At 46.3% G+C, this 27,291-nt stretch overlaps 1 protein-coding gene across 5 annotated transcripts; it reads right to left on the bottom strand.

Moving 5' to 3' along the window:
* LOC147618046 (pentatricopeptide repeat-containing protein At4g33990-like) lies at nt 1–27,291 on the bottom strand. 5 transcript variants are annotated; one of them, XM_086775283.1, is made up of 4 exons: nt 23,770–26,900; nt 23,260–23,663; nt 209–1,119; nt 1–122 (listed from the first exon to the last, which is right to left on the bottom strand). In XM_086775283.1, the coding sequence occupies exon 1, from the start codon at nt 26,842–26,844 to the stop codon at nt 24,448–24,450; it is 2,397 nt and encodes a 798-aa protein (XP_086631409.1). In that variant the 5' UTR covers nt 26,845–26,900; the 3' UTR covers nt 1–122; nt 209–1,119; nt 23,260–23,663; nt 23,770–24,447. The 5 variants fall into 5 exon arrangements, with proteins under 5 accessions (XP_086631409.1, XP_086631408.1, XP_086631411.1 ...); XM_086775282.1 differs by having other exon boundaries at nt 94–1,119; XM_086775285.1 differs by lacking the exons at nt 1–122; nt 209–1,119 and having other exon boundaries at nt 23,109–23,663; nt 23,770–26,365; nt 26,454–27,291.

Genomic DNA, 27,291 nt, shown 5'->3' with positions numbered 1-27,291 from the left:
CTAAAGACCTGTATTCCATAAACTGTAGGCCTGTATCCTCGATACCAAAGTCCTGTTTCTTCTCGAAAAACCAATGTCTTGTTTCCATGACAGATATACCATCCAAGCATGTTTGCCAAAACCTAGAGAGAGAAAGATAGAGGACGTGTCAAGCAATCCCTGAATACACATAGGTCCAAGACGAAGAGCAACACACATCTCTTCCAACCTTGCGTAGAGAGCCTCCACTTGATGCCCGCCTAGCTGCCTTGACTGGCTGCAGCCCACCCAGCACCCGTTAGCTGACTGTAGCCCGCCTGCCTTTAGCCCATGTGCGCAACAGCGCCCTGTAGCCCATGTGCGCAGCACCCTGTAGCCCATGCGCACAGCAGCCACCTGGCCCATGTGTGTAGCAGCCGCCTGGCCTCCCTGTAGCCCTTGCGCAGCAGCACCCTGCTGTAGTCCATGCGTAGTTGCACCCTACTGTAGTCCATGCGCAGCAGCAACACCCGCCGCCTGTAGCCCATGCGCAGCAGCGCCCTGCTGTAGCCCGTGCGCAGCAGCCTGGTAGCCGCCTCGTCACCCGCCTGGTAGCCCATGCGTAGCGGTGCTGACTCCACACGGCGACCACCTCAAGGGGATGCGCGCTGCTCCATGCGCCACCCTCCACCTTTATAAAGAGGCAATCGCTTTTCAAAAACGCCAAAAGCAATCAGTAAAACGCATGCTTAAAAATATAATAATATTTTAAGCCTTCAAAGGTTTATTAAACCTTACAAACTTTAAAAATCCTTTTTGTCCCCTTTCACACTTGGGCTGGCCACACTTATGAATTTCCTTTTCATATCCAAACTGATGCCTGTTCACACTGTCCATCCCGTCCCCGTGCCCACCTGCTTGTTGTCCAAAGGGAAAAACACACAGTCGTAACATACCCCCCTCTTGAAAAATAGCAAGCGTCCTCGATTGCACTCAATAACACAATAAGCATCAAATGAAGAAAGAGTACCCATATGACCAAAGCAATGCCCCTGCAGTGCATCTGGGTGATGAAATAATCATCTTGGACAATAAGGCCACACTGTCACATCAAAGTGACAGACAACTCTTGCTTGTTTCTTCAAAACCTGCAACAAAAGTCTAAAACCAAGAGGAAACACGTAACTTGTGTTAGCCAAAAACAAAATCATGCATCATTCTACATATGACAAACATATGCATGACACATATATGCATTCGCAAACAATATGCTCCTCAAGATGCTCTACCTACTCCAAAATAACAGTCTCAGGGTTGCTCGCAAGCCTTACACCCATGAATATCCCTGTAGGACCCACGACTGAAGCTAAACCTTCCCTTTCTATGGTCGTATAGTTTTTCTCAGCCTCATTCAATTGTCGTTTTTAAACATTCTCTTTTCCATTTAAAACCTAGGCATAAATATATACATGGAAATATGATGAAACATTCTCTTTTCATGCTAAAATTAATTATGCGTATTTATATTAAAAATGTGATGAAACTTCCTCTTTTTGATATAAAAATATTCAAGTATAGATATACCATGAATATACACATGAAAATATGTTCACACAACTACTTTTGAGATCTAAAAATGTCTAGGCATAAGCATACCATGAATATATATACATAAGAATACAACATGAGCATATGAAAGCACTCAATGCATCCAAACAATACATCCACTAAGTACTTCCCACATATGTCCCTCTTGATGCTTTACCCACTCTACTTATGGCCATCCCGCAGGAGCCACACTCAGTGATGCATCCATGAACATAATAAAGTACTTGATGTATCATACTAACATACATGCATCTCATCCTAAAACATCCAAAAGTATTACCTAATGTATTCCCAAGGGTACCAGGATCCAATGGCACCAGAATACAAGAATAACTCAGAAAGTGTATAAATGCATGCACAAATAGAGTTCAATCTATATATGAACCAAACCAACTCTAGGACTGCTCGCAAGACTTATGCCCTTCATAGAGTCTCGAAGTGTTAGCTCAGGTTGCTGCAGACTTTGAAAACTCTACCAATAGGATCCCTCGAAGCTTTCACCTAGGACTTCCAAATAAGAACTCTCGTTATTATAGCACAGCATTCCATAGAGAAGGCACACCTGTATAACACCTCCCTGCTTGAAATGTCTCCATCTTTACCATGGATCCCACAAACCCTTTCCCAAACCGCAGTAGGCCTGCACCAAACCACATGTCCTTCCCTATAGTCACAGCTTGCATGTAACCTCGAGAAAACTATAACCTATTCACATGAGTCCAAAGACATGCTTTCCACATGAAACCAAAGACCTGTATCCGATAAACTAAAGGCCTGTATTCCATAAACCATAGGCCTGTATCCTCGATATCAAAGTCCTGTTTCTTCTCAAAAACCAATGTCCTGTTTCCATGACAGATATACCATCCAAGCATGTTTGCCAAAACCTAGAGAGAGAAAGATAGAGGACGTGTCAAGCAATCCCTGAATACACATAGGTCCAAGACGAAGAGCAATACACATCTCTTCCAAGAACATCATCCTGTGCATATGTAGCTTGATCCTCTGCGTCCTATTCTCGTAAACAAAACCTGCTTGCGAAGAGAGAGAGAGAGAGAGAGAGAGAGAGAGAGACCCCTTGGCTGTTAGCCCCTCGACGCCTCCTTCAGCTCACCACCTTCCAAGAGAGAGATAGAGTCAAGCGTGTTGTTCAGCCCTTGTGCCTCTGTGGCCGCCTGCAGTCCCTGTGGTGGCTGCCTGACTGGCTGTAGAGAGTCTCCCACCTTGCGACCGTTGCTGGCTGAAGCCCTTACGTGTCCATTCATGCAACTACCTGGCGTAGAGAGCCTCCACCTAATACCCGCCTGGCTGCCTTGACTGGCAGCCCACCCGGCGCCCGTTTGTTGGGGTAAAGGCATTATGCCCACCCTTATAGTGTGTACAAGCCCATAAGTTTTAGTACATAGTACACTTAGTACTTTTAATATACTAAGTGCACTATGTGTACTAGTGCAATATACATGTGTGATAGGGGAGTCACACACTCATTCCGGTGAGTTGACTTATCCCCACAACTCTCTCTCTCTCTCTCTCCCTTCTTCTCTCTGTGTATGTCTCCCACATGAAAATCTGACCCTAACTAATTCTCCCATTCAACTGGTATCAGAGCATTCTTGATCCTCTCCCTCTTCCTCTCTATGGCTGCACCCAGCTCTTCACACAATCCTTCTTTCAACTGGTGCCTGTGAGCAAGGTCGACAGAAGGTCAATCTCTACTGTGTCGAGAGAAGTCGATGTTACTCGCAGCAGACTGCAACCGCGGTAGGTTTTGTTGCTGCTGTAGTCACAGTTGCTCCTGCAGTCGTACGACCGGGGGACTACTGTTGACCGATTTGGCGAGGCGACGACGGACCTGTAGGTGTCGTGAGTTGTAGAGTCGCAAGTAGGTAGGCACACAGCAAACGTGTGCAGTGTGCATGACACAGGTTTGCGAGGCTGGCAGGCAGGCGACTGGCCAGTAGCGTGTGTCACAATGCCGCCTTGTGTGTGTAACTGGAGTCATGTGGGCCTGCAAGTACAGGTGAGTGGACTGTAGTGTGACTGGGCAGCTGGTACAGAAACAAACAGGGTCGACGTCATTGGAGCCTTGTTGAAGCACAGGTAGCCAACAGCCAGGCAGCTGAGCGGGTTGCCCAGCAACACCAAGCGCAGCCAGCGCTTGCAAAGCAACAGCAGCCAGGCGTATCCGTACCACAGCATCAGCATCAGTCGTGCCCCCCCCTCTCCTGCAACAACAAAATTCAGTCTGCAAATCTCAGAGAAATTCAAAAATTAAGAGGTATTTGCTTCGATTCTTTGGGAATTTCTTATCAATTCAATCAATTGAGCAGGTACAGGTGCCAAAATTGCTCAAATTTTGAGCAAAATTGGCAAAATTGGGTGACATTGGTCACAATCAGGATCAATTTGCAGGAAATTGGATATCAAAATTTGGGGCTTTTGATGTAATTGTGCAATTGGGCATTCATACATGCTGTATGATGTGAGCAATCTCACATTCAGGCCAAAATTGCAAGAAATTGATGTGCAAATCAAAGGGCTTTTGTGCCGATTGGGTTGATTTGCATGCAGGCAATCGCATTTGATGCTTTGGGCAATGTGTTGATGCCTGTCAAGCACTCAATGTGCCTGTAAATCAAGGGGCTTTTATGTACTGGATGTATATGTGGCCAGGGGGAAGCACTGTGAAGACTCTGGATGCCTTCATGTGCGTTAATGTACCATGTATGATCATAAATTGATCTTAAATCAAGGGGCTTTTCAAGATTTTATGCTTATTGAGCTTGGCAAAGCAGCAGGCAAGACATTTATGCCTTGAATCCTCAGAAATCAGCTTGCAATCAAGGGGCTTTTTCCCAATTTCTGTTCGGGACTGTTGTATGCAGTGATCGGGACTGTAAAAGTCTGATTTTCACTCATTTGGACAGCCAGGAGAGCATTTATTGCTGCTGTACTTGCTGGTACAGATTTGGTACAACTTTGTGCAAGTTTTGGCATGGCTGTACACTGATTTGAGTGAGGAAAAGGTTCATTTTCAGTTGCTGTACTTGCCGGTACAGGTTTGGTACATCATTGGTGAGCACTTAGTACTGCTGTACAGTACTTTGGAAGGGGAACAGAGCACATTTAAGGTGCTGTCCTAAATCTGAAGCAACCAGATTTTGGTGATTTTATCACATACAGTGGGAGTAGAGTTGCATTTGTGCTTCCACAGTGGGAGATAAACTTTGGGAGAACAACTGTGAGCACTTTGTGTGCTTTTGGTGCAGTGTTTGCACATTTTGCAGGGAGTCAGGCATTGACAGGTTGCATATTGCTATGGCAACCACAGGTGAGAGCTCTTCATTGCTTCACATCAAGAAGCTTGAAGGCTCACATAACTATGATATTTGGCAAACCCAGTGCTATAATGTGTTGCTCCAGAAAAAGCAGCACAAGCCTATCAAAGAAAGGGGTGTAATGCCCGCTTCTCTTACTGCTGAAGAGTGGGAAGATATGGATGAGCTGGCAAGATCTACTATCATGTTGTCTGTGTCAAACTCTTTTGTGCACCTGGAGGTGGTGGACACGGATGTTTCATTTTCTTCGGGCAGGGAGGAGATTGTTGCAGAGTCAGAATATTTTATGATTCACATGGGGGGTGCCCGGACAGAGTTTAAGATGTGTGGACATCCCTAGGTGTGAAGGGGGGAACTAGAAACATTAAGTTTTAATGTTTATTGGAGTTTGCCCCTAGGCCTTAGTGGCCCTAGGAACTTATTAAAGTTTGGGGCCCTAGGGATTAATTTGGGGAGGAGTTTTCTCTCTCTTTTCTCTCTCTCTTCCCTTTTTGGGGAATCGTGTAGCAAAAGTGGGAGTTCCTTCATGCGCATGTATCCTAGCGTGGAAAAGCACAGGAGAAGGGAGGCAGCTGCTGTTTTGCTGTGGATTATTGCTGTTTTTCTAAGGGAATCAGCCGTACAGCACTGTACGGCCAGAACTATGCAAGCTCTCTCTTTCTTTCTCCTCTGTTGCTGGCTGCGCACAGAAACTGCTATTGGAAACTCTGCGCACAGGCCAGTACAGGCTGTACCAGCAAGTACACAGGCCGTACAGCCCTGTACGACAGCCGTACAGTGTACGGACAGGGCTGACGCGCGCTTTCCTGATTTCTGTAGCTGCAGGCGGCGCTTGTCAGGTGGCTGGACAGACCTGAATACACAGGTTCAGGTTGTTACAGGAGTGGACAGCAGGCTGTTTATGCAAGTACAACTCCTGGCACGTATCCCGAGGTGGTACAGACGGGTACAGTGCTGATTTTCAGATCTGTATTTTCAAGGACAGCATAAGAGTGAGCATCAGGAGGAGGATACAGGCAAGTGCAAGCACACATGTGAAGCAGGGTTGTGAATACAAGTGCCTGCAAGTACAAATTGGTGCTGCTACTTCCTCCAGTGTTGTTTCACGAGCTGAACTTGGTAAGCTCTGTTTCTGTTCATCTATCTCTCTTTCTATTGCTTGATGTCTGTTGCAGATATGTGTTATCTGGCCCCCTTGTGAGAGGAGGGGTATGGCAGATTGACAAGGGATTAAGACAGAGATTGGACAGCACATGTGTGATTGAGCTGAGAAGATGTATCATGCTCTTGAGTTATGCCAGATGTATGCCCATGGCTGGCCTGCTTTGTGATCTTGGCTGATCAGAGGGAGGCACAGTGTGTTGCTTGAGGACACAGATCTGTGTGCATTGATCCTCTGTGCTGAGAAGGATTTGTGGGCCGTCAGATTGGACTTACAGGTGTAAACTCTTGGCTGGTCTTTGTGTTGTACTCAGCCATTCATATTATTTTAATTGAATAAAGAAATACCGCAAGGGGCGCCAAGCTTTGGGGCCAAAAGGTGTCGCTGTGTTTTCAGATCTGGGCACTCTAGCTCCAATCTGTGTTTTATTTCTCATCTAGACTACAAGTGGACGGGTGATTGCTCCTACCGCACTCTGGTTTTCTATCAGAGGCCGGTTTCAAGGTTCCGTTGCCGGGACCAATCATCAACTTTCTGAAGGGGGTGAGTTCGTGGTTGCTTTGAAGAAAGCCATCGCTGAAAATTCAGCAATCATGTCTGATACAGAGGATGAGTACTTCTATCATGAAGAAGAAGAGCAAGAGACTTCTCCTGAAAGAGATGTATCTGAGGATATTTTTGCAGGAGAACAGGCTGCAGATGTTGAGCCTTATGAGGATGTAACACAGCCAGAAGATGTGCCTGGTAAAGAGGATGATGATGCTCGGTTCAAAGATCGCTTGGCTGGTGTTATGGATACTTTCATGCAGCTCACACAGAGTGAGAGATTTGCTGAATTTATGAGATCTCGCACAGAGCCCCGCACAGAGTCCCAGAAAAAGAAGAAGAAGGTTCGTTCGAAGAATCTTCCTCAAGGTCATAGTGGTACCACTCCACAGGATCCATCTCCTGCACAGTTTCCGAACATGCAGCATGCTTTTGGTGCTAACCCACAGAGTTCCTTCTATGGACAGCCACCTATTCCTCAGCAGAATTTGCATCCAGGTTATTTTGGTGGTGGCTCGGTGTTCCAATCCATGATTGGGGGATATCCTCAGGGAGGCATGGGTATGTATGGGCCTTTTGGAGCCAATTTTCAGCCTGGCATGCAAGGGAATATGTATGGTGGTATGCAGTCCGGTATGCAAGGAAATGTGTTTGGAAGCATGCAACCTGGGATGCAAGGCAATATGTTTGGTGGCATGCAGCCAGGTATGCAGCATGGAATGTTTGGAAACATGGCTGGGATGTATGGTATGCCTGGTGTTGGAATGGGAAGTGTTGACCCAATGATGGGTATGAATGTTGGGGGCAGCAATCTTACGAAACCACTTCCATATGATAATCTAACGCCTATGGGAAAGGCGAAGGATTACAAGGAAGGGGGAGCTGCAGTGAAGTTTGACACTTTCAGTGGGGCCAAGGATAAATTGAAGGCACTTACCTTTTTACAGCAGTTTGATGCTGCTTTTTCTGGTGGGAATTACACAGAGTCCTCAAAGGTGAGGAAAGCTGCCACTTTTCTCAAGGGCAATGCTTTGCAGTGGTGGTCTACTCTTCTTTTGCAGGGCATAGCACCCACCACATGGGTCCAATTCAAACAGGTTTTCTCTTCCGTATGGCTCACATCTACATTTGAGGTGGATGTTATGACAGCATGGCACAAGCTGGATGCTTCAAAGTGTGATAGTTTGGAGGATTATAACAAGAAGTTTTGGGAAGCTTTACTCCCAGTGACTTCTTATCGTGCCGTGCCATTATTTGAGCAGGTAGAGAAGTATTGTTGTGGGCTGCCCAAGGAGGTACGAGATTATTGTATAAAGACGAGTAACGAACATGTCACAGATGATTGAAAATGCTATGACAGCTAATGCGTTACTCACAGGTGGTTCATCTGGATTTAAAGGCAGTAAGAAATTGAGCAAGAAAGCTGAAAAATTTGGGCATGCTTCTCGTGATGCTAAAGGGTCTTCTGAGACAAAGTATAAGAAGTTGCCAATGCCCAAAAGGACTTCTGAGGAAAGACAGGCTTTGAGAGATGCTCAAAAGTGTTTTTACTGTACTGAAGAGGGGCATATGTCATTCAATTGTCCCAAAAGAACGTCCAAAAAGGACCCTGACAATAAAGGAGAGCCCAAGCCAAAGAAACCAAAGCCTTCTGCAGGCTTAGTTCCTGATCTTGTGGGGGAGCAGCTAAGTGGTGAAGCTACAGAGTTGTGCAGGGCATGGGGCAAAGTGAGAGATCAGAATGCTTTGATCTTCTTTGACACAGGTGCTAGAGCCAACTTCATTTCACTAGATTTGGCTGGCCGATTGGGGATTCGCGCAGAGGAGATGGGGCCGTTACATGAGGCAAATATGGCTTGTCCAGGGTATGCAGAACCCGTTACTCCTATCATTGGGAAGCTTCGGCTTCATTTACAGGGTTATGTGGACAGCGAGGAGTTCTTCATCATGCCTTTGGATGGCTGTGATGTTTTGTTGGGGATGCCATGGTGCCACAGGGTACATGCGGTGGTGGATACTTACAATAGGACAATTACTCTGACTCATAGAGGGAAAGAGCATGTATTGGATGTAAAACTCAAAGGGGAATCTGTTCCTATTGTATCGGCTTCGGCGATTTCATCAGTAATGAAAAAGCATCTTTCCGCGTACTTGATTTATGTAAAGGATGCACAGGATGATGAGTCTAAGTCTAATTTGTCAATGTTAGATAAAGACAGGACTGACTTCTTATGTGGGTTTCAAGACTGTTTTTCCGAGTCATTGCCAGGAGAATTACCTCCTGAGAGGCCAGAAGATCATGCCATAGATCTGATTCCTGGTAGTACTCCACCGAATAGACCGCCGTATCGTGTTAGCGCAGCCCAACAGGAAGAGATTATGAGTCAGGTGCAGGAGCTATTGAATAAGGGGTTGATTCAGCCTAGCTCATCACCCTTTTGCTCACCTGTGCTCTTAGTGCAGAAGAAGGATGGTTCTTGGCGCATGTGTATAGATTACAGGGCGCTGAACAAGAATACCATCAAGAATCGATTCCCCATACCAAGGATCGATGACATCTTGGACCGCTTACAGGGCTCCACAGTTTTTAGTCGTATTGACTTGAAAAGCGGGTATCATCAGATACGCATTAGACCCGAGGATGTGCATAAGACAGCATTCCGAACCACGTTTGGGTTGTATGAGTTCTTGGTTATGCCCTTTGGTTTGACAAATGCGCCTGCCACATTTAACAGAATGATGGACAGGATTTTCAGGCCTCATAGAGAGTTTGTGGGCACATTCTTTGATGATATGATTGTGCATTCACGAACTGAGGAAGAGCATAGAAGGCATTTGGCCATTGTGTTTGCAGAACTCAGAAACCATAGGTTGGTGGTTAATGGCAAGAAGAGTGAGTTTTTCTTGCAGGATATACATTTCTTGGGGCATATTGTGTCTGGTCATGGAGTCCGTATGGATCCAGCAAAGGTGGAAGCAATACTTAATTGGCCAGCTTTGAGGACCGTGCATGATGTACGCAGTTTTCTAGGATTGTGTTCCTATTACAGGCGTTACATACGGCACTTTGCTGAAATTGCTTCGCCTCTTCATGCTTTGACGAAGAAAGCAACTCCGTTTAGATGGGCTGATCGGGAAATTACAGCATTCAAAAAGCTCAAAGAAAAGCTTACTTCGGACCCAGTATTGGTGTTACCGGACCTCCGAAAGCTTTTGTTGTCCAGTGTGATGCATGTGGAAGTAGCATTGGTGCAGTTCTCATGCAAGAGGGACATGTCATAGCCTATGAGAGTAGAGTTTTGCAAGATGCCGAGAAGCATTTACAGGTGTATGAGAAAGAGATGTTGGCTGTAATTCACGCTCTTTCTACTTGGAAACACTACTTGCTTGGGGCTGATTTCACTGTACAGACAGATCATCAGACCTTGAGTTATTTCCTCACGCAGACTAAGCTTTCAGAGAAGCATATGCATTGGGCAAACTTTTTGTCAATGTTTCACTTCCAGATTGTGCATGTGGAAGGCAAAAAGAATGTAGTGGCAGATGCTTTGTCACGCAAGCCACAGGTCTCTGCAGTTTCACTTGCTTATCATCATGAGCTTGATGAAATGAAAGAGCAGTATGCCCATGATGAGGATTTTGAAAAGTTGTATGATCAGATGTCTGAGGGTCAGCGGCATGAGCATTACACTCTCAGAGATGGGTTTTTATTGATGCATGGCAGACTGTGTGTTACCAGGCCATTGCGACTCAAGGTTATGATTGAAAGTCATGCTCCACCGTATGCAGGTCATAGAGGTATTGACGCCACGGTCAAAGCAGTGGAGACTTTCTTTTATTGGCCAACCTTGAGAAGAGATGTTGATGCCTTTGTGAGGCAATGCATCGTATGTCAGAAGGTAAAGTTTGACCGTCAGAAGACACCAGGGTTATTACAGCCTTTACCTATTCCGGATAGACCTTGGGAGAGCATTGCCATGGATTTTGTATTTGATCTTCCACGGACACAAACGGGAAATGATGGCATCTGGACTATCATTGCAGGTTCAGTAAGCAGGCTCATTTCATTCTCGTGAGGAAGACAATTAAAGTGGATCATATGGTGAAGTTGTTCATGGCGAACATCTTCAAGTATCATGGCTTGCCTACGTCTATCATTAGTGACCGTGATCCACGGATGACGAGTTTGTTTTGGAGAGGGTTGTTTGACAACATGGGTACAACTCTCAAGTTTTCATCGTCATTTCATCCACAGACAGATGGTCAGTCAGAAGAGGCTAACTCGACAGTGTTGGATCTTCTCAAGTGTTATGTGTCAGAGCACAAGCAACAATGGGAAAAGTATCTTCCTTTGGTGGAGTTTGCATATAACAACACTGTACATAGCTCGACAGGCAAGGCGCCTTTTGAGATTGTAGAAGGAGGGAAGAAGGTACCACCCATTTTGCATACAAAGGATAAGATCTTTGAGGCTGATCAGTATGTGGAGAGCTTGGATGAAGCTTATCGGAGAGTTAAGTTGGCCCTCCAGAAAACTCAGCAGAAGCAAAAGAAAGCCGCAGACCGTCACAGACGTGATTTACAGTTTGCATTGGGTGATTGGGTTCTTTTGCGCTTTGAAAAGGCTAGACTCAAGAAGATGAAGGGTAAAGAGCGCTTATTCCCTAAATTGAGCATGCGATATTATGGGCCTTTTCAGGTTGTGGAAAAGATTGGTGAGGTAACCTATCGTTTGAAGTTACCAGATCACTGGAGGATTCACAATGCTTTTCACGTGAGTCTTCTTAGACCTTTCCGTAGGGATGTGCCTGAGGATGTATCAGATGAGGCTCAGCCGGAAGTTGAGGAACTTGATGCGGTTCTGATTCCAGAGCAGATACTGGCACATAAAGAAAGGAAGGTACGAGGTAAAGTTTCCCGTCGCTATCTTGTGAAGTTCAAGAACTATTCACCGATGGATGCGAAGTGGATGGAGGAAGGTGACTTAACAGATTCACCTCAGGTTTTGCAGCTTTATCTCGATGCCTTTGAGTTAGAGCCGACTCTTATTGTGGCTCATTCAGGTTCAGCAGAGCATGGGTCTGGAGCATTACCTGATGCTCAAGAGGGGGGTAGCACCTCCACTCCCTTGATACAGACAGGCTCAGATGACATCTAGAGGTCGCTTGGTGCAGATTTTCTCTCACCCGAAGGTACTGAGGCTGACAGTACATCTGTTTATGGGACTTCTATGATATATGTGTACTAGTCACATGAGATTGTTGTGGATATGTATGGTTCACAGTGGTATACAACTTGGACTATTACCATGCCATTGGTTTGCAGTGAATATTGATACATGTGTATGGCTCAGAGAGATTGGGACGCTGATCTTGCCATATTGTATATTTCACTTTGGATATTTTGATGCATCACCAGAATGCAATCGAGGACGCTTGCCATCTTTCAAGAGGGGGGTATGTCATGGCCCTGTGAAAATGGAGCAGGACAAGTGTGGGCATGGTGGTTGCAGAGTCAGAATATTTTATGATTCACATGGGGGGTGCCCGGACAGAGTTTAAGATGTGTGGACATCCCTAGGTGTGAAGGGGGGAACTAGAAACATTAAGTTTTAATGTTTATTGGAGTTTGCCCCTAGGCCTTAGTGGCCCTAGGAACTTATTAAAGTTTGGGGCCCTAGGGATTAATTTGGGAAGGAGTTTTCTCTGTCTTTTCTCTCTCTCTTCCCTTTTTGGGGAATCGTGTAGCAAAAGTGGGAGTTCCTTCATGCGCATGTATCCTAGCGTGGAAAAGCACAGGAGAAGGGAGGCAGCTGCTGTTTTGCTGTGGATTGTTGCTGTTTTTCTGAGGGAATCAGCCGTACAGCACTGTACGGCCAGAACTGTGCAAGCTCTCTCTTTCTTTCTCCTCTGTTGCTGGCTGCGCACAGAAACTGCTGTTGGAAACTCTGCGCACAGGCCAGTACAGGCTGTACCAGCAAGTACACAGGCCGTACAGCCCTGTACGACAGCCGTACAGTGTACGGACAGGGCTGACGCGCGCTTTCCTGATTTCTGTAGCTGCAGGCGGCGCTTGTCAGGTGGCTGGACAGACCTGAATACACAGGTTCAGGTTGTTACAGGAGTGGACAGCAGGCTGTTTATGCAAGTACAACTCCTGGCACGTATCCCGAGGTGGTACAGACGGGTACAGTGCTGATTTTCAGATCTGTATTTTCAAGGACAGCATAAGAGTGAGCATCAGGAGGAGGATACAGGCAAGTGCAAGCACACGTGTGAAGCAGGGTTGTGAATACAAGTGCCTGCAAGTACAAATTGGTGCTGCTACTTCCTCCAGTGTTGTTTCACGAGCTGAACTTGGTAAGCTCTGTTTCTGTTCATCTATCTCTCTTTCTATTGCTTGATGTCTGTTGTTGCAGATATGTGTTATCTGGCCCCCTTGTGAGAGCAGGGGTATGGCAGATTGACAAGGGATAAAGACAGAGATTGGACAGCACATGTGTGATTGAGCTGAGAAGATGTATCATGCTCTTGAGTTATGCCAGATGTATGCCCATGGCTGGCCTGCTTTGTGATCTTGGCTGACCAGAGGGAGGCACAGTGTGTTGCTTGAGGACACAGATCTGTGTGCATTGATCCTCTGTGCTGAGAAGGATTTGTGGGCCGTCAGATTGGACTTACAGGTGTAAACTCTTGGCTGGTCTTTGTGTTGTACTCAGCCATTCATATTATTTTAATTGAATAAAGAAATACCGCAAGGGGCGCCAAGCTTTGGGGCCAACAGGTGTCGCTGTGTTTTCAGATCTGGGCACTCTAGCTCCAATCTGTGTTTTATTTCTCATCTAGACTACAAGTGGACGGGTGATTGCTCCTACCGCACTCTGGTTTTCTATCAGAGGCCGGTTTCAGAAGACAGCTTGGGGAATGTGGCAAAGATTGCAGGACTTGTATGCCCAGCAAAGTGCCTCAAGCAAAGTGTATTGGTTGAAGAAACTCATAGGTCTTCAAATGAAGGAAGAGGCGTCTATGACAGCCCATCTAAATGAATTTAATGGTATTGTTAGCCAAGTTATCAATCAAAAGTTGGCAATGGACGATGAGTTCAAAGCCACTTTTCTCTTATGCACTTTGCCAGAGAGTTGGGACACATTCAGGACAGCCACTAGCAATTCGAATGCTATGCTTTCATATGCAGATGTTGAGGGTGCTCTTCTTCAAGAAGAGATGAACAGGAAGAACAATTCTGTTGGAAAGTCCAATGCAATGAATGCACGTGGGAGATCCCAGCAAAGGGGTAAAAGCCAAGAACGGGGAAGGAGCAAGTCCCGCTCCAAAAAGGACTTGGAATGCCATTATTGTGGCAAGAAGGGACATATCAAAAAGCAATGCTACAAATGGAAGAATGATCAAAAGGAAAAGGGAAAAGGCAAAGACAAAGACAAAGATGAAGCCAAAGATGCAAAGCCAAAGGGCAAAAGTGGAGTCAAGATTGAAGAAATCAATGTGTCACATGCAGGTGACAGTGAGGATGAGGTCCTATTCACGTCTTCACTTGATGTCCATTCACTTCTTACAGGAGATGGTCATGGTATGCACTCATGGATCATTGATTCAGGTGTCTTCTTTCATGTCACAGGTTGCAGAGACTTGTTTGTCAGGTATACTGCTGGCAATGAAGGAGTAGTTTATTTGGGTGACAACCATGCATGCAAGATTCTTGGCAGAGGTGATGTGAGGCTTGTGTTTTTAGATGGCTCACAGCTTATGCTCCATGATGTCAGGCATGTGCCTGAGATCAAGAAGAACCTGCTTTCTACTGGACAGCCACATTTGGTCGTGGAAAGTGGAAGATTAGTAAGGGCTCACTGGTTGTTGCCAGAGGCTCTAAGGTGGACACTCTTTACTTCATGCATGCAGGTGTTTGTCACCATGCTAATGTAAATGCAACCGAGCTACCGGAAATCTCTATGTGGCATAGCCGGTCGGGACACATGAGTGTCAAAGGAATGGAACAATTGTCTCGTTTTGGTTACTTGCCTTCTCTAAAGTTTTCAAGTTTTCAGTTTTGTGAGCATTGTATATATGGCAGGCAACTCCAGTGCCCCCACAAGAAAGCTCTTTGACAGAAAGATGCTCAGTTAGAGCTTGTGCATACAGATGTATGTGAGATGCCTCAGCTTTCTTTGGAAGGGGCAAAATACTGTGTCTTTTATTGATGATGCCACACGCAAGGTGTGGGTTTATCCTCTTCGTTTGAAGAGTGATACATTCTCAGTGTTTCAGAAGTTTGTTGCTCATGTTGAGAATCAAACTGGCAAAACACTGAAGGCTTTGCGTTCCGACAATGGTGGAGAGTATATGTCCAAACAGTTTCAGGACTTTTGTGATGCTAAAGGCATCAACAGGGAGCTCTCTACTCCTTATGATCCTCCACAAAACAGGACAGCAGAGAGGATGAACAGGACCATTCAGGAGAAGGTCCGTTCTATGTTGTCACATGCTGCATTACCTCATGGTTTTTGGGCTGAAGCTGTTATGACAGCCGTTCATCTTATAAACAGGTCACCTAACACGAGGCTTGGTGGGAAAGTGCCAGAGGAAGTATGAGGAAGCCTCCGTCCTACAAGCACTTGAGAGTGTTTGGTTGCGTTACGTACGTGCACATACGCAGGGAAATGCGCACCAAACTTGATCCTAAGTCTCACAAATGCATATTCCTAGGATATGGTGACAGAGGTGAAATGGGGTATAGACTTTGGGATCCCGTGAATAGAAAGATTATACGTAGGGAAATGCGCACCAAACTTGATCCTAAGTCTCACAAATGCATATTCCTAGGATATGGTGACAGAGGTGAAATGGGGTATAGACTTTGGGATCCCGTGAATAGAAAGATTATACGCAGCAATGATGTCATTTTTTATGAAACATGCATGTATAAGGAGCCTGCAAGGCAACAGGAGCCTGGCAGAGTCATCTTTGATGATGATGGACATCATGGACAACAACCAAGGGCTGTAAATCAGCCATTACAGCAGCAAAACCAGCCCTTAAATGGTGCTGAAAATGGTCCAAATGGACAGCCATGTCACCAGCCTGGACATTTCACAGTTTGAAAGGGGTCTGGTGGACTCCAGGATGTTTAAATATTTGGAAAGTACAAGCTTTGGAAATGGGGGATTATCCTAGAATACAAAGGACCACACTCCTAAAATTTAGGAGAGTTGCTATTTTTGGCCCGACTCCGATGGAAACTCTGTTCGCGTCATTACATCTGGAATTGAGTAGATACCAAGAGTTAGAAAAGTGCCTATGACAGAATGTCTACCAGTTGGGATATTTTTAGAGGTAAAGATTATGGAAGGACCCATCTCTTAGATTGGGACATGTGGCAAGAAAGTGGACCAAAGTGAGACAAGTGGCCTGACACTTGTTAGAAAAAGGATCAAAGTGAGACAAGTGACCTCACACTTGTCACTTCAGCTATTGTGTGGCTCTCCACTTGTCATCGTAACCTTCTCTTGCCATTTTAGCTCATGGGAGGCCCAAATCTATAAATTCGAGCCCTCTCTCTTCATTAATGGAGGCTCTCTTGCTACACACTAGCCTCTACCACCGTTGAAGGCTGCCCTAATGATGGCTACTCTCTTTCTCTCTCTCTTGAAGGCTGCTCATGAAGAATACCGGCTGTTGGGGACTGTTTTGGAGGCTTCCATCGCGAAGAAATATTGAAGGCAAGGGTATTTAATCATTTATTATGATTTCTAACCATTGTACTTGTTGCACCAGCATTTGTACTTGTTGTACCTGTTGTACCAGCCATCGTACCGACTGTACCAACCTCTGTACCTGCTGTACCAGCCACCCTACTAGTTGTACCAACCACTGTACCTACTGTACTAGTCATTGTACCTGCTGTACCAGCATTTGTACTTGCTGTACCTGCTGTACTAGCCACCATACCGGCTGTACCAACCACTGTACCTGCTGTACCAGCCCTTGTACTTGCTGTACCACCCATTGTACCGGCTGTACCAGCTTCTGTACTTGTTGTACTTGCTGTACCCACTGTACCAGCCACCGTACCGGCTATACCGGCTGAATGGAGAGTTGTACTTGTTGTACCCTCTCTATTGCATGAAGACCCGTGGTTTTTGGGGAAGAATCAGTACCCACACGGAGATATATGGATTATATTGTTGGCTCAGCATTTCTACAGCCTATGTTCCGGCTTGGTAGCCTTGTGTTGGGCTGTGTTATGGCATTTGTATAGGGATAATCCGGCATCTCCCGTGGGGAGAGTAAGGCCCTCAAAGCTTGTACATGATATTATTCTCCTTGGGTAATAAAATACTCCAAGGGGGGGGTCGGCCCATTCCGGCCTCTATGCGGTGTCACACGTGCAAGCTCCATTTTCAGCATTTGTGGATGTTTTGTCCAGCTTTATGTTTTATGCAAAGTGATGATGGATATGTGTTAAGGCTATGGCCATGTTTAAATGTTTTAATATGCATTGATGGTATCAACAAGTGTGTCAAAGGCCCTAGTCCCCCGGACACTCACCGCCGCGAGACTTATTTTGTCTTGCCCATTTACTTGGGACATGGATTATGATATCTGGACTTATGGGACTGTTTTGTCTTGCCCATTTACTTGGGACATGGATTATGATATCTGGACTTATGGGACTGATTTGTCTCGCCCATTTATCTTGGGACATGATTATGATATCTGGACTTATGGGATTGTTTTTGTTTCGCCCATTTATCTTGGGATATGATTTTGATATTGGTATTATGGAGACTTATTTAGTCTCGCCCATCTCTTTGGGACATGGATTCTTCAGTTATATTGGATTTTTGAGACTGTCTCGTCTTGCCCAATCGATGGGACATGATTATATCTTGAATATATGGCTTGAAGCTTAAAGTTGCGGACAACTTTTAAGAAGTTGGGGAGGATGTCACCAGCCTGGACATTTCACAGTTTGAAAGGGGTCTGGTGGACTCCAGGATGTTTAAATATTTGGAAAGTACAAGCTTTGGAAATGGGGGATTATCCTAGAATACACAGGACCACACTCCTAAAATTTAGGAGAGTTGCTATTTTTGGCCCGACTCCGATGGAAACTCTGTTCGCGTCATTACATCTGGAATTGAGTAGATACCAAGAGTTGGAAAAGTGCCTATGACAGAATGTCTACCAGTTGGGATATTTTTAGAGGTAAAGATTATGGAAGGACCCATCTCTTAGATTGGAACGTGTGGCAAGAAAGTGGACCAAAGTGAGACAAGTGGCCTGACACTTGTTAGAAAAAGGATCAAAGTGAGACAAGTGGCCTCACACTTGTCACTTCAGCTATTGTGTGGCTCTCCACTTGTCATCGTAACCTTCTCTTGCCATTTTAGCTCATGGGAGGCCCAAATCTATAAATTGGAGCCCTCTCTCTTCATTAATGGAGGCTCTCTTGCTGCACACTAGCCTCTACCACCGTTGAAGGCTGCCCTAATGATGGCTACTCTCTTTCTCTCTCTCTTGAAGGCTGCTCATGAAGAATACCGGCTGTTGGGGACTGTTTTGGAGGCTTCCATCGCGAAGAAATATTGAAGGCAAGGGTATTTAATCATTTATTATGATTTCTAGCCATTGTACTTGTTGCACCAGCATTTGTACTTGCTGTACCTGCTGTACCAGCCATCGTACCGACTGTACCAACCTCTGTACCTGCTGTACCAGCCACCCTACTGGCTGTACCAACCACTGTACCTACTGTACTAGTCATTGTACCTGCTGTACCAGCATTTGTACTTGCTGTACCTGCTGTACCAGCCACCATACCGGCTGTACCAGCCACTGTACCTGCTGTACCAGCCCTTGTACTTGCTGTACCACCCATTGTACCGGCTGTACCAGCTTCTGTACTTGTTGTACTTGCTGTACCCGCTGTACCAACCATCGTACCGGCTGTACCGGCTGAATGGAGAGTTGTACTTGCTGTACCCTCTCTATTGCATGAAGATCCGTGGTTTTTGGGGAAGAATCAGTACCCACACGGAGATATATGGATTATATTGTTGGCTCAGCATTTCTACAGCCTATGTTCCGGCTTGGTAGCCTTGTGTTGGGCTGTGTTATGGCATTTGTATAGGGATAATCCGGCATCTCCCGTGGGGAGAGTAAGGCCCTCAAAGCTTGTACATGATATTATTCTCCTTGGGTAATAAAATACTCCAAGGGGGGGGTCGGCCCATTCCGGCCTCTATGCGGTGTCACACGTGCAAGCTCCATTTTCAGCATTTGTGGATGTTTTGTCCAGCTTTATGTTTTATGCAAAGTGATGATGGATATGTGTTAAGGCTATGGCCATGTTTAAATGTTTTAATATGCATTGATGGTATCAACAAGTGTGTCAAAGGCCCTAGTCCCCCGGACACTCACCGCCGCGAGTTTCAGCCAGAGATGGCAGAAGATATCCCTATGGATATACCACAGTTAGAGGAGATACCGGGCATAATTTTTCGACCTTATGGCATGGAACAGAAGCCACCAATAGGTGATATGCAGGCTGGACAGCAACCTACAAATGATGGTCATTGGTCCACAAGACCCTCCAGAACCCCTGATAGGTTTGTTCCAAGGGTTGACTACTTGATGCTCACTGACTGTGGGGAGTCCTCATGTTATAAGGAGGCTTTACAGAGGGCAGACAAGGCTCTTTGGGAGCGTGCTATGAAGTCAGAGATGGATTCTCTGCACAAAAATGGTACATGGAAGTTGGTGCATTTGCCTACAGGCAAGAAGGTTTTGCCATGCAAGTGGGTTTACAGGCTCAAAGTTGCACCAGATGCAAAGCCAAGATACAAAGCCAGGTTAGTGGCTAAGGGCTTCAAGCAGGAATATGGTGTGGACTTTGATGGGATCTTCTCTCCAGTGGTCAAAATGACCACACTTAGAGCTGTGTTAGCTTTCGTTGCTCATGATGATCTGGATTTGATTCAGATGGATGTGAAGACTGCTTTTCTTCACGGTGATCTCCATGAGGAGATATATATGCAACAGCCAGAGGGTTATGCAGTGAATGGAAAGGAGAAGCTTGTATGCAAGCTGAAAAAGAGTCTTTATGGGCTCAAACAGGCACCAAGGGAATGGTATCATAAATTTGATACATTCATGAAATCCCAAAATTTCAGGAGAAGTGGCATAGATCACTGCTTATACACCAAGAAAGCTTTGGATGGCAGTCTATTGATCCTCATCTTGTATGTTGATGATATGTTGATTGCCGCGAAATCTCGTAAGGAGATGGATGCCTTGAAGAAGAGGCTGCATCAGACCTTTGATATGAAGGATTTGGGTGATGCAAATCACATTTTGGGTATGCGAATACTTCGGGACAGATTTGTCTCAGAAGGAATACATTGGCAAAGTTTTGCAGAGGTTCAATATGGACGGGGGGAAGAAGACTAGTACTCCTTTGCCTCCATATGTGAAACTCAGTGCTATGGACAGCCCACAGTTGGATAGTGACAGGGCTGATATGGCCAAGATTCCGTATGCTTCAGCTTGTGGCAGTCTCATGTATGCCATGGTTGCTACTAGGCCGGACATTGCATTTGCAGTGGGAGTGGTTTCTAGATACATGGCCAAACCTGGCAAGAAGCATTGGGAAGCAGTGAAAGGTGTCATGAGATACTTGAAGGGCACACAGGATATGTGCATTTGCTTTGGCAAACAGGATGCATTAGTGCATGGTTACACAGATTCGGATTATGCCGGTCATCCACATAACCGGAAGTCTACTACCGGTTATGTGTTTACATTCACAGGAGGTGCTGTGTCATGGATATCCAGGATGCAGAAGTGCACTGCCTTATCTACTACAAAGGCCGAGTATATTGCAGCCACAGAGGCTTGCAAGGAGGCATTCCACAAGTCCCCCTCTGCAAAAGGGAATGTCCACTGGAGAAGAAAACGCAGCCACGGAGGGGCTGCAGTCCTGAAAATACAGGCCAACTGGTTTCAAAATCCAAGTAGAGAAAAACGCTAATAAGAAAGTACCTTCAGGCTGTAAGTGATGAAGCCAAAGTGAAGGGAGAGCAATCAGCAGCAACTGTCCAAAAAACACAACATCCAGAGGGCTGCAAATCTGAGAAAAAACGCAGAGGTGAAGGGGCTGTAGATAGGACAATCTGGGGCAGCAGAGAGAATCGCTGAACCGGGAGCGATGATATCATGAATGAGTGCACAGAGCGGAAGCAAATAAGCACTAGAGTGTGCTGTGCAGAGAGTGCGAGAGAGAGAGAGAGAGAGAGAGAGAGAGAGAGAGAGAGAGAGAGAGAGAGAGAGATGGAGCAACTATGCTGAATATACTGAAATGATACAGTCCCAAGCAAGAGACAAGAAGTTTTTCATAAGTAAGGGAGCAAAAGAAAGACTAGACTAGATGATAAAAGTGAGAGGCCAGCCCACCTATTTATAGGTAAGAGGGGCTGGTTGACTCGACATGGTGAACTGGCCGACTGGATACAGTGTAGCTGGCCGACTGGGAAAAATACATCCAGCTTGGGAAGAATCCCAGAAAAATATATAATAAAAGGGGTGGCTAGCCCACAATCAAGGGCCATGAAAAGGGACCAAAAGGGACACCAAATATGGGCAGAAACTGGGGATGAATGTCCTAACACTTCTTGAAGTAAAGAAGCATATGAGGATGGCAAACTTCTTATCTATGTTTCATTTTCAGATTATGCACACTCCACGAAAGAAAAATGTGGTGGCAGATGGATTGTCTAGAAAACCATATGTGGCTGCAATGTCAATTGCCTCACATGGGGACTTGTCTGCCATGTGTGTGGACATGCACATGCCTCTTATGTGATCAAAGAGGGGTATCTCATGAAAGATAACTGCCTATGTGTTGTGTCAAACATGAGGGGTCATATGAGTGTCATGCCCCTCCGTATGCATGGCGTAGAGGCGTAATGCCTACTACGCACATGATTGAGTGTTACTTCTTTTGGCCAGGAATGCGCAAAGATATAGAGGCCTATGTACATGCATGTATCACTTGCTAGAAAGTCACGTTTGACAGACAAAAGGTGTCACCAATCAGCTGACCATTTGGTCCATCTCCAGTTTTGTGTCTCGTTCACTTGAGGCCAGGCCAGTGTCTCATGTGAAGAGGCCAGTATTTTTGCTTAACATGGACAGGAGCCAAACTGGTGCCACCCGTGTTAGCAGGATGGTGTCGTATGGACAGGAGCCAGACTGGTACCACCCGTGTATGACCTGGACTATGTTCTATCCATGGGATTGTCACGCCATGGAAGAGCCAATATTTGTGCCATGTCTTGCCTATGGGACTGTCACTCCATAGGGAGGCTCGTGCCTGGAACTATGTTTTACCTATGGGTCTGTCTCTCCATAGGAAGACCAGGATCTATGTTTTATGTCGGGCCATTTTTGTGCCCGACAGATATTTTGTACTTGTTCCATGAACGGGAGATATGTCCATGATACTATTTGCACATGCACTCATGTTCTGCATATGTTTGAAACTGTTTTCGCATGACTTGTATTCTTGTGTTTGCCTGCTTGACATGCCACTTACTGAGCGGGGACGCCTGCCAAAGAGTCGTGAAGTTTGCTCTGTCTTCTGACGAGTTTTGTTGCGTGTGAACAGGTGGTAAGTGTATTACACTTATTGGTTTAATAGCTTTATTTCTAACCTTTCATTTTATAAGGTGGTAAGTTCACATTCATTTAAAAGTGGGCACCCACATATGGGCCAAGGTGGGGAGCCACACTTAGCCTCTTAAGTGTGTGGGGGTGGGTGAATGGCCACCTACCCACACCACACCATGGAACTAGCCGCCCCCATGCAACCTTGGGGAGCCGGCCAGCTGTGGTCGTGTAACTTCCCCTCCAACACCTACAAAGAGGCGACCACCCTTCTCTCTCTCTCTCACGTTTTTGTGCGCCACCTTCACCCCTTCTACAGTCGGCTGTGCATGGTGGCTGTTTCCTTCCATCGGCGCGTGCTCCTCCACGCCTCTTCCTCTTCAGGCTTCAGCCAGACGGCTGCTGTAACTACAGTTGGCGGCTGCGTTGATTCTCCAGCAGGCCATATTGGGTGCAATCTTCCCCCCTCTTGTGCGTGGCCTCTCCCCACACAAGAGTATTTCTTTATTAGCTTAGCAAGTCCAACAGCAGCTCCCTTCAAATTAAAGAAATACCGCAAGGGGCACCACTACGATTTGGGGCCAATCGGTGTCCGTGTAATTTTTGCAGGACCACTCTAGCTCCCCCTGTTTGTTCTCCTTTTCCAGGTTCTCAAAGGTGTTGAAGTGTTTTGTGTGCGAGTGTTCGTTTCACCGCCCGTCAAGTTTCTGAAGGCCGGTTTCACCCTCTCTCTCCAAGCTTTTTTCTTCACCTCTTTTGAGGTGGTGCCAACTCCCTTGGCAAGGCTAGTTTACACATGCTTAGGATGCTCAAAACTGGTCCAAAACTGCCCCTTAGGTGCAAGATTATGTCCACATGTCACCCAATTGGTGCATGTAGCAATAATGAGCAATGGAGACTTGCTATACACAAACGACTAAGATAATCTATTCCCAAACGTATGCCCAAGTTGATGAAGATTGCTTACTTTTCTCAACTCCCTGCAATGCACTCTGAGAAGCCTTTCTTGCTGCTCCTCTGGTTCGAAAGAGGCTGAATCTGACAGGAGTTAGAGAGGGGCCTCGTAAAAGCCAGTTGGCCTGCTGAAAGAAGTCCCCGACCAGGTATCCCACCTGTTTTACCAGCCCGTCCACATCAAGGTGTTCACACCTGTCCCGCCTGCCCATGCCTGTGGTGGCCTGTCCCGACTGCCCCACCTGATCTGAGCGCCCTTTCCTGTACAGCCTGGCCGCCTTTTTGCTAATGTCCGGCCTGGCAGTAAGGGTACCTCACACCATTTCTGGCATGACCAAGCACAGAGCAGGTTTTATTACCCCAAGCACCCTAGCCTTCCCACCCATGGGTTGTTCCAGCATGCCTCAACAAAAGAACCTGCAACAAAAACCGCCATAAAAAGAAATCAGATAAAAGGAAAACCATCCTTTCAAAACTGGTTCATCTCCATCGTCAAAGGTGCCATGTCAGCAAAAATAATTACCACTTAAAAGGCTCCACAATTGGCTTCATGTTGGACGAGGCCCTCCAAGCTTCACTGTCCAGAATGTCCTAGCACCATGGTTTCAAAGAAGAAACTTGGAGAGGAAGGGACCACACCCAGACCTGTCCAGCCCTGACAAAGATGCTGCCCGCCACCCTGCCACTCCCTGTCTCAGTATGCCCACTGCCTACTTGACCTGCCATGCTGCCCACAAGAGTGTGAATAGTGCCCACAAGGTGCCCTTGAACTAAACCAGCCTGCATACACACGTGAATAGGCTCCACGAACTTTGTCCTTGAGCAACCCTTAATGGAGGCCGCTCATCCACTTTCCGTGTCCAAATGAAGTCCCAAACTTGCCCAATCTGCAACACCTGAACACTAAGGGGTGTGTCACAGACCTTCATCTGAATGCACAGCAAATAATTCTATGGAGTGGCTCCACAAGCAGAGGCCCAACCTTCTGTATCCTCCTCCAACCATTCAATCTATATATTGTTTACTGATTCTGCCAGTTGAAAGGATGCCGTTGCATCCCTCATCCACATCAAGGCATGTGCACCAGTTTCGACTTCCACCTTAAAGAGTCCAGGTATGCTAATAACCACCGGTCTAGTGCTTTCCTTGTCCAAGCCCTATTTCACGTCTTATGCTCAATCTCCATCTGACCACATTTGCTTCATTCACCCTCAGCCTGTCTCAAGACTTGACTAGCACCATCCTGCATACCAGCATCAGCATACAAGTTTGACATTAAAACATATGCAGTAGCCTCCATGGGCTGTAGATGGACTGCATGACCAAATGCTAGTTTTCCCATCTCCAAATTGCCGTGTGTACGACATGCACCCAGCAAGCCCAACAAAATGGACAGATCAGCCTGCTTTGGCATTCCACGCAGAATCTTTTCCACTCCCTTGAGGTTTCCTGCACGCCCAAGTAGATCTATCATAACAGCGTAATGCTTTAAGGCTGGTATTAAGCCATAGTCTCTGCGCATGGATTCAAAATTATCGACAGCTTCACATACAAGGCCAGCATGGCGGAAAGCAGAAAGAAGTGAAAGATATGCGACTCCATCTGGCTTGATACCAGCTACTTGCATTTTTCTAAACATTTTCAGACACAGTGCACAGTTTCCTTCTTGGGAGTAACCAGCAATACAAGCACTCCATGTGACGACATCAGGCTGGGGCAGTCCATCAAAGACTGCTTGTGCCTCTACCATGCTTGCACAAGTCCCATATGCATGAACAAGAGTGTTAGCAAGGAGACGACTAACATCGTACCAAGAGGACACTGTACTGAAATGAAGCTGCCTAACAATCTCTAGGCTTCCCGATCCACTGCAGGCCTGCAGAACACTGACAAGGGTAATATCAGTCAGAGTTATGTGTTCCTCTTGCATCTGCTTATAAAATTGTAATGCCTTATCTCCTAGGCTCTCGTTAACATATGCTGAGAGCATGGCAGTCCATGACACAATGTCACGCTCAGACAACTCATTAAATGCAATCTCTGCTTTCACAACAGCCCCGCACTTGCCATACATACTCACTAGCGTGCTACCGACAACAATATCGGATACAAAGCCCTTCCTTTCAGCATCAACATGTAAGGCCTGACCAATTTCTAGAGATACCACTTTAATTGAGCATCCTTCTACCATGAAAGCTTCTTCCTTATCTGCTAAGACACCACATGCTTGGAGGGCAAACACAAATGTTAACTTGTTTGGACTCACACCTTCCTGTTGCATTTGTCTGTACAATTGCAAAGCCTTGTCTCCTTGGCCTTGCTCAACATATGCTGAGAGCATTGCACTCCACGCCACAACATCACGCTCTGACAACCCATCACATGCAATCTCTGCTTCCACAATTGCCCCCAACTTGCCATAGAAACTTACAAGGGTACTACCAATGAAGACATCTGAAGTCATGCCCTCCCTTCGTGCATCAGCATGTAAAGCCTGGACTATTTCTAGCGACGCTGCTTTTGCTGACGTACCATGCATAACACTAGCTTTCTCCTCCTCTGCAAGGATGCCACATGCTTGAACGGCAGACACAAATGGTAGCCTGTATAGGCTCACACCTTCCTCGTGCATCTGTCTGTACAACCGTAAAGCTTTGTTTCCTTGACCCTCATCAATATATGCTGAGAGCATCCCACTCCATGCCACTACATCACGCTGGCACATTCCCTCAAACACAACCTCTGCTTGAACAATGTCTCCACACTTGCCATACATACTCACAAGTGTGCTAGCAACGAAGATATCTGAAGTGAAGCCCTTCCTTTGAGCTTCAACATGTAGTTTCTTGCCCTCACCAAGGTCCAAAATGTTGCCACAGGCTTTGAAAAGGCTGACAAAGGTGCATGGGTCAGGTTCCACACCATTCTCCAGCATAAAGGTATACATTTTTAGAGCTTCCCGATCTTTTCCACAATCCACATAACCTGAGATTAGGGCTGTCCAAGAGAAGACAGTACCATGTGGCAATGTACGAAACAACTGGCGAGCATCTTCGAGGGCGCCGCATTTTGCCAGGGTGACCACCAAGAAGTCACCAAGCAAGCCAGTGAGTTGGAGCCTACGTGAGGAGATGTGAGAATGGATCAGCTTGGCCTGAGGGAGGGCCTTGCTTCTGTTGCAAGCTTTCAAAAGAGTCATGTACATACCTTGGGAAGGAGCCATGTGGAGCTGGTCCATGCGAGGCAGCAGGTGCAGAGCCTTGTCGAGGTGACCCTGTCCGAGTAGAGTGTAAAATTCATCACATAGCAAGCCGGCACATGGAGCCGGGGTAGTCAAGTGATCGAGAGTGGGCAAGCGAGAGTCTACCCAAGCGGGCCTGTGCTGGTTGTCCAGCCAGAGCGGCTCTCGGGAGGCCTTGTGCCGGAAGTCTGGGTGCCCACGGCTTGTCTTGCCGTGCCTGAAGTCCCACCACTCGGAGGGGCTGGCGAAGAGAGCCTCCCATACCAGCTCGCTCCGCTCCGCCTCAGGCAGTCCTCGCAACGCTGTCCTGCGCCCAGCTATACCACCACGCGACGCGGAGATCTCAAGCGCTGCCATCGTTCGATGCTGCGGGAGAGGAGCTCATAACAGCCCTGTCACATTAGTGCAATGGTGTGTAATCTGTTTCAATAAATTGATTTTAGAGCTTAAAGTGTTATGCACCCATTTTGGGTGCATATTAATTAATTAATTTTGGAGGTATAGGCTAAAGGTTCGTTAGTGTAGGTGCACGTAGGGTTATTTCATGTAATTTTTGGACGCAACTGTCAACATATGCTTTTCTTCAATCCACGGCGTATCAAGGCAATCTGCCTATTTTAGCATATACAAACACGTGGTTTTTTAGTTAGGGCTGCAAGGACACGCTTTCTGCATGAAGATCGAGGGACGGGGTCGTCTAGGTCATCTCCTCTCTCTAGAGAAGACCTGCGCCCTTTAGTAATGAAAAAAAAGCGGAAGCCTCTATTCCTTTCTTTTTCCTGCATACGATTTTCTTTTTCTCTC

The sequence above is a fragment of the Cibotium barometz genome, chromosome 35 (assembly GCF_041138505.1).
Source record: "Cibotium barometz isolate CiBa-2024 chromosome 35, ASM4113850v1, whole genome shotgun sequence".
Classification (NCBI taxonomy): domain Eukaryota; kingdom Viridiplantae; phylum Streptophyta; class Polypodiopsida; order Cyatheales; family Cibotiaceae; genus Cibotium; species Cibotium barometz.
This window is presented reverse-complemented; position numbering and strand designations above follow the sequence as displayed.

Bases quoted from the DNA above. Each gene is read 5' to 3' on its own strand.
- LOC147618046 (XM_086775283.1), bottom strand. From the start codon at position 26,844: ATGGCAGCGCTTGAGATCTCCGCGTCGCGTGGTGGTATAGCTGGGCGC.